At 52.1% G+C, this 7,184-nt stretch overlaps 1 protein-coding gene across 1 annotated transcript; it reads left to right on the top strand.

Annotated features, from left to right (window-relative positions):
* Positions 1-208: 208 nt before the first annotated feature.
* LOC143834061 (uncharacterized) lies at positions 209-7,022 on the top strand. Its single transcript, XM_077330619.1, has 5 exons — positions 209-485; positions 1,691-1,764; positions 2,899-3,025; positions 3,561-3,653; positions 5,128-7,022. Exons 1-5 carry the CDS (start codon positions 380-382, stop codon positions 6,243-6,245), a joined length of 1,518 nt encoding a protein of 505 aa, XP_077186734.1. The 5' UTR covers positions 209-379; the 3' UTR covers positions 6,246-7,022.
* Positions 7,023-7,184: the final 162 nt, after the last annotated feature.

The raw sequence follows: 7,184 nt of genomic DNA on the forward strand, positions 1-7,184 counted from the left end.
TGTGTGTCCCAGCAGCTGCTTGCATGCCTTGACTCAACTGGTGAGTTCAGAGGGGTTTTATTGGGGGGGGGAGTATGGATTGGGGGCTGCAATGCAAGACCTGCAGCAGAGAGAAAGGAGGGGGTGCAGCAGGAGAGGCGGTGGAAGGAAAAGGGGGGAGTTCTGGGGGGAGATTTTGGAGGGGGGAGGATGAAACAGATGCAGGAGGGAGAAGGGGAGGGGGCTCTCTGTGTAGGACTTCTTCCAGTAGAACGTAGGAAGGGTCATCTGGAGGCCCACCAGCAGAACTCCAGGAGCCCTCCCACTCTGGCCCCCTAAGCACCAGGAATACACAGCCTCACTGCTGCAGACAGAAGAGAAGCCATGCTGGAGCAGGCCAATGGCCTGTCCAGTCCACCCTTCTGTGTCACACAGAGCCCCAAACCCAAAACAAGAAGCTCCATCTGGAGGTCCAGCAACATGCTCGTTCTGTTCTTGCCTTGGAGGTAAAGAAGGGAGTGGATGCAGGAGGGGGAAAGGTCCTGGGGAGGCAGTAGGCAGGAGCAGGGAAGGAGTGGGGGGTTGAGGGAGGATTACGGGTAGGAGGCAAAGAAGGGAGTAGATACAGGAGGGGGAAAGGTATGGGGGAGGCAGAGGCAGGAGCAGGGAAGGAGTGGGGGTTGAGGGAGGATTACGGGTAGGAGGCAAAGAAGGGAGTAGATACAGGAGGGGGAAAGGTATGGGGGAGGCAGAGGCAGGAGCAGGGAAGGAGTGGGGGTTGAGGGAGGATTACGGGTAGGAGGCAAAAGAAGGGAGTAGATACAGGAGGGGGAAAGGTCCTGGGGAGGCAGTAGGCAGGAGCAGGGAAGGAGTGGGGGGTTGAGGGAGGATTACGGGTAGGAGGCAAAGAAGGGAGTAGATACAGGAGGGGGAAAGGTATGGGGGAGGCAGAGGCAGGAGCAGGGAAGGAGTGGGGGTTGAGGGAGGATTACGGGTAGGAGGCAAAAGAAGGGAGTAGATACAGGAGGGGGAAAGGTCCTGGGGAGGCAGTAGGCAGGAGCAGGGAAGGAGTGGGGGGTTGAGGGAGGATTACGGGTAGGAGGCAAAGAAGAGAGTAGATATAGGAGGGGGAAAGGTACGGGGGAGGCAGAGGCAGGAGCAGGGAAGGAGTGGGGGGTTGAGGGAGGATTACGGGTAGGAGGCAAAAGAAGGGAGTAGATACAGGAGGGGGAAAGGTACGGGGGAGGCAGTAGGCAGGAGCAGGGAAGGAGTGGGGGGTTGAGGGAGGATTACGGGTAGGAGGCAAAGAAGGGAGTAGATACAGGAGGGGGAAAGGTATGGGGGAGGCACAGGCAGGAGCAGGGAAGGTGTGGGGGGCTGGGATGAGGTGCTGCAGAAAGCACCAAGGGGGCAAAGAAGAGGAGAGGGGAGGTGTGAATAAGACAGAAGGAAATGCCCCCCATATAGAATGGCCGGGGGAGGGTGAGACATTGGACCAAACCCTTGTATGGCATTGGGGAAGAATCATTTTCAGGAGTGGGGGGGGGGGCAGGGGAATAAGATGCAGGAAAACACACCCCTCCCCGTATCAAAGGGCTGGGTGAGGGGGGGGCATTGGGCCAAACACTCCCAGGCCTTCCTGTTCACTGAGGGGACCAGCACAGCAAATGAGTCTGCCATTTCAGTACGAGAGCCTGTCTCTCCCTTCCAGGCAACAGTGAAAAGACACTCTGGAGGTCTCCTCTGCGTGGCGAAGGGTCAAGATCCACCATGATGCCTGCTCAGGTACCCAGGAAGGGGAGGGGGTCTGGTGGAGGGGAGGGGTGTGTAGAGGACACCAAGGGAGCCTCCTTGTCTGTGGCCGGGCTGATGAGCTTCTGCCGCTCCAAGGTGCTGGGGCTGCCCAGTGGGGGGGACAGGAAAAGAGCCACACGCAGACTCAGATGACCTGGGCAAAGAAGCCCAAACAGGGGCGATGGGACAATTCCGGTCCATGAATTTCCCAAGAAGGCAGGCTGGTCCTCTCCTTGGGGGTGCCCTGCTGTGTCTTTCCTGCAAAGAAAATTTGCATGGATTCATGTAAGCCCAGCCTGGTGTCGTGGTTAGGAGTGCAGACGACTAATCTGGTGAGCTGAGTTTGATTCCCCGCTTCTTCCCCACATGCAGCCAGCTGGGTGACTTTGGGCTCCCCACAGCACTGAGAAAGCTGTTCTGACAGAGAAAGAATATCAGGGCTCTCTCAGGCTCACCCACCTCACAGGGTGTCTGTTGTGGGGAGAGGAAGGGAAGGGGATTGTAAGCCACTGAGCCTCTTTTGGGGAGAGAAAAGTGGCATATAAGAACCAACTCTTCTTCTACTCTGTTTCACTCTGAGAACTCCTTTAAACCACTCAACCGGTTGTGAAGGTCGGAAGCCAGCAGGGGCCGGGGCTAGCCTGTGTCTTGCAGGGAGTCCCCCATGCCGGATCGTCCAGCCCCTGGGTGGGAATGATAGGCGTGTTTCTTCAAGGCACAGAATTCTTGTTTCTCGGGGCGCAGGTTTGTTCGCTCACAGTTAGAGTAGCCAACCTGGAGAAACGGAGGCAAAGCGACAGGTTGGGGGACGGGGCCTTCAGGGAATCCTACATCTGCACGGACCGTTCTTCTGCTGTTGTGGGGAGGGAGAGCCTCGAGGTCGCAGGGGGTGGGTCTGAAATGGTTATTTTGTTCATGGCAGGGTGGTTCCTGGTTGTCGGCCAGGAGGGTCCCTGATCTCAAAGCTTAGTAGTTCAACAGATCTGACCTTCTATTTCCCTCCTTTTCTTTCTCCTTCTTTACCACTATTAATTCCCCGCCTTTGTTCTTGGCACTTCCACCCTCTCCCAGCAATGGACCAGCTTTCCAACTATCTAAAGAAGTGTTTTCTTTGGATTCTTGCAGGGCGGGGTCTCCTTTGAGGAGGTGGCCGTGCATTTGTCCCCGGCGGAGTGGGCCCTGCTGCACCCAGCCCAGAGAGCGCTCTACAAGGAAGTAATGCTGGAGAACTTTGGGATCGTGGCCTCCCTGGGTGAGGACCCTTTCCTCTGTGGCAGTTTCTGGTGGGAAGTAAGACTGGAAGGAGGTCTTGAATGAGGAAAGGAGCAGCCGGGCCGTCTCCCCTGTGCCCAGTGGCTGATCTCTGTCCCCTCCGGGACATGGGAGGGGTTATGGGCCCTGCTGGGAGAATGGGAACCCCTGCCCTGTGCCAGGATCACGTGAGAGGGCAACAGAAGAGGTGCCAACAAGGGATGCCTGGTCTAGAGAAGATGAGGTGGTCTATGCAGGGGCTTCCCTCCAGTCTGGGCCTCGGCTGACCTGGGCTGGATAAGGCTGTGGGAGTTTCTGTGCTGGCTTCTCCGGCCCATTTCTCAGTGTGGCAGGGAGTGGGGCCGGGACCCCAGGGCCAGATGGGTGACCCTGGCTCTCTAACATTTTGCCCCTCACCTCTATTCCCTGTCTGTGGTGTATTTCTGGAAGGACGGTCAACCTGCCTTGGAGTTGCTTCACTTATGAGCATACGGGGAAGTTATAATTTGGTGACTTTTTCCCCCTCTGACAAAAAGGACCCTGGATTTCTAAGCCTGACTTCATATCCCGGCTGGAGGAGGGAGAAGAGCCGTTCCTTCTGGGCCCTGAGGAAGCGGAGGGGCTGGCAGGTAGGTGCTTAGATCGGTCAGGGGGACTGTCTCTTCTTTCCTATGGCTGATGGCTCTCCGGGCCCTGTTTTTCCGCACAGCATGAGGTGCTGGGCTGGGTTGTCCATGCCAAAATCACGCCTATAAACCATGAAGTGATGAAAAGGGCCCCCTTCTCATTTTGCATATGTCCAGTTCAGCCAAGTCTGCTGTCTGTTTCCCTTCAGGCCAGGTTTTCCCCCAGCTTCTGTCCCTTGAACTGGATCTGCCAGGCCTTCCTCCCGGGCGATGGTGCCCATAATGCAGCTCCTGCCCTTTAGCTCTGAGCCAAGGCCGGACAGCTGTCTTGTCCACACCTGTGACTTGGCTTCCCCTGCCGGCCAGCCCGGAGCAGTGCTGGAAGTGATTCGGAAGGCTCTGTGCCAATCTGAAGTCCAGTCTCGGAACAACAACAGAAGGGGGGGGGGGACTAACCTTAAGAAAGGACAACGTTGAGAGGAAACAAATGTTTGAGAAACATAGAGAGAGAAAAGTAAGTTTATGAGTGTCACAGCCTTATGCTGTAACAACCAAAAATAAAAGACAATTAAAATGAAAAAGTGAACAGACAATAGTGAAACTAAATTCAGATTAAAAGATTTAAAAGTTTACATGATGTCTGGAGCAGCCCTTCTCCCTTCTGCATCTGCCCAAACACTCCTTTCCTGGAAATACATCCAGGAAGGAAAAGAGAAACTTAAAACTCTGAACTACTTCAAGAATGTAAGAGAAGCCATGTTGGATCAGGCACTGGAAATTCTGCTGCTCTGGTTCCCATGCAGGAGCACAGATTTGGGGTGGACGAGGTGCACTGGGCCAAATGCTCCCCCACGAGGGAGCAGGAAGAGGCTGGGCAACCTGCCCTGACTCAACTCCAGCCAGCAGCCCGATGCAAAGCCTCCAGTGCGGAAACAGTCTTTGAGACAGAAAATATCCATGGTATATTCTCTCTATTCTGCTGTCTTGGGCTGTGTTCATTACTGTATGATTGGCTGCTCAGCCAACTTACTCCACTTGGAATTTTAAAAGTATTGAAAAATCAAGGGGGAAGAAGAAGAAGAGAAGAAGAATTGGTTCTTATATACCGCTTTTCTCTACCCGAAGGAGGCTCAAAGTGGCTTCCAGTCACCTTCCCTTTCCTCTCCCCACAACAGACACCCTGTGAGGTGGGTGAGGCTGAGAGAGCTCTGATATTCCTGCTTGGTCAGAACAGCTTTCTCCGTGCTGTGGCGAGCCCAAGGTCACCCAGCTGGTTGCATGTGGAAGAGCGGGAATCAAACCTGGCTTGCCAGATTAGAAGTCCGCACTCCTAACCACTACACCAAGCTGGCTATAGAGCTGTCTATCGGCTCTTTGAGCATAACCCCTGAGCATTCGCAGAATGCAAACACAAGCATTACCAGAAAACACTTTGTGAAAGTGGCCTGTCATAACTCCAGATTTCTCTTTCTTTCAGCAGGTGGCAGGTGGCAGTCAGCGGATGAAACGAAAGGACCCCCACTGTTGGAGAGGGAGGAGACCCATTCAGATGAGCAAATGGAGACTGAATGTTGTGATGCGCAGAGGAAGGAGAAGGGAGAAGACACACCGGAAGGGAGGAAGAATTCCAATGCATTAGAGGCGAATGGCTCCCGACTGCCGAAAATACACCCAGGAGATAACAGGCATGAGCACACTCCAAGCAGAAAAAATATTCCTCAGTGGAGCACCTATAGCAAATGTCTGGAATTTGGAAATGAATCCACTCCAAGTAGAAGCGTAACTTTGCATGAAATGATTCATACAAAGGAGAAATCCTACAAATGTCAGGAGTGTGGAAAAAGCTTCAGTCGGATTGGGAGCCTTGCCTCCCATCAGAGAATCCACACAGGGGAGAAACCATATAAATGCCTGGAGTGTGGAATGAGCTTCTGTCACAGTGGGCACCTTACTGTCCATCGAAGAATTCACACAGGGGAGAAGCCATATAAATGCCTGGAGTGTGGAAAAATCTTCACTCAGAGTGGAAGCCTTACAGTCCATCAGAGAATTCACACACGGCAGAAACCATTTAAATGCCTGGAGTGTGGGAAAAGCTTCAGTCAGAGTTCACACCTTACTTCCCATCAAAGAATTCACACAGGGGAGAAACCATATCAATGCCTGGGATGTGGGAAAAGCTTCAGCCAGAGTTTTAACCTGACTTCCCATCAAAGAATTCATACAAGGGTGAAACCGTATAAATGCCTGGAGTGTGGGAAAAGCTTCAGTCACCATGCACGCCTCACTTCACATCGAAGAATTCACACAGGAGAGAAACCATATAAATGCCTTGATTGTGGAAAATGCTTCAGTGAGAGTAGAACCTGGAAGTCTCATCAAAGGATCCACACAGGAGAGAAACCGTATCAATGCTTGGAGTGTGGGAAAAGTTTTCCTTGGAGCAACAGTCTTACTTCTCACCAGAGAATTCACACAGGAGAAAAACCATATACATGCCCAGAGTGTGGAAAGAAGTTCAGTCAGAGGTCACATCTTACTGGGCATCAAAGAATTCACACAAGGGAGAAACCACTTCAATGCCTGGAGTGTTGAAAGAGCTTCAGTGGGATCGTCTTTGGGAGTCATTGTCCCATCAGAGAATTCCCTTAAGAAAGAAAAAGTACAGTTTTCAAAACCGTGGGGTCATGTTTAACCATGTTAAAACCTGAGATGCAAGGGTTAAGAGATGCTCTTCTAGACCTTAATCCCCCCACCCCCCCCCCCAAAATACCACTTGTCCCTTTTTGAGGGACACAAGCAGTTCTGACCTCCAAGGCCATTCTTGGAGGGAGAAGACTTCACAGAATCATAGAGTTGGAAGGGGCCATGCAGGCCATCTAGTCCAGCCCCCTGCTCAACGCAGGATCAGCCCAAAGCACCCTAAAGCAGCAAAGAGAGGTATTCCATTGCAGAATTGGAAACTTTAGCTATCCTTTGGGGTTTGAATAAGTGAAACCCCTATTTCAGGGGAGTGCGTTTGGTTCTACAGACAGATCACAATCCCCTCGCTTCCTTGCATAAAAATGAAGACCAATTCTAAGAGAGCCGAGATAGACCTGAAGCCTGCAACTTTTCTATCCAGAGGTGTTCCGCATTCTTGGTGAACAGCATGCTTTAGCAGATTCATTGTCTGGGGAATCGTTAACTTTGTGGAAATGTTATATTTGAGATGTCAGCTCCTGAAGGTCTCCCCTCAGACAATGTATGTGCAAGTAGAAGATGGATTCTTACGATTTGTATTCTTTTGTAGCATCCTTCAGCTCTTTGGAAATGATTTATTCCTATGTCGCTATGTATCGTGCTGGAATACAATGATATATTATCTCTGAATAGTTTATTCACATGGAGTTATAGAATTCTTTGCTAAAGGAATCCTGTGGTAATCGGAGCCATTCCCTCTGCCTTCTGGAGTGAGGCATGGAAAGATCAGGCATCCTGTGGTAAAACCTGATAGGCAAAGGTTAGATTGGCGAAGCCCCTCTGGACACTGAA

The sequence above is a fragment of the Paroedura picta genome, chromosome 3 (assembly GCF_049243985.1).
Source record: "Paroedura picta isolate Pp20150507F chromosome 3, Ppicta_v3.0, whole genome shotgun sequence".
Classification (NCBI taxonomy): Eukaryota; Metazoa; Chordata; class Lepidosauria; order Squamata; family Gekkonidae; genus Paroedura; species Paroedura picta.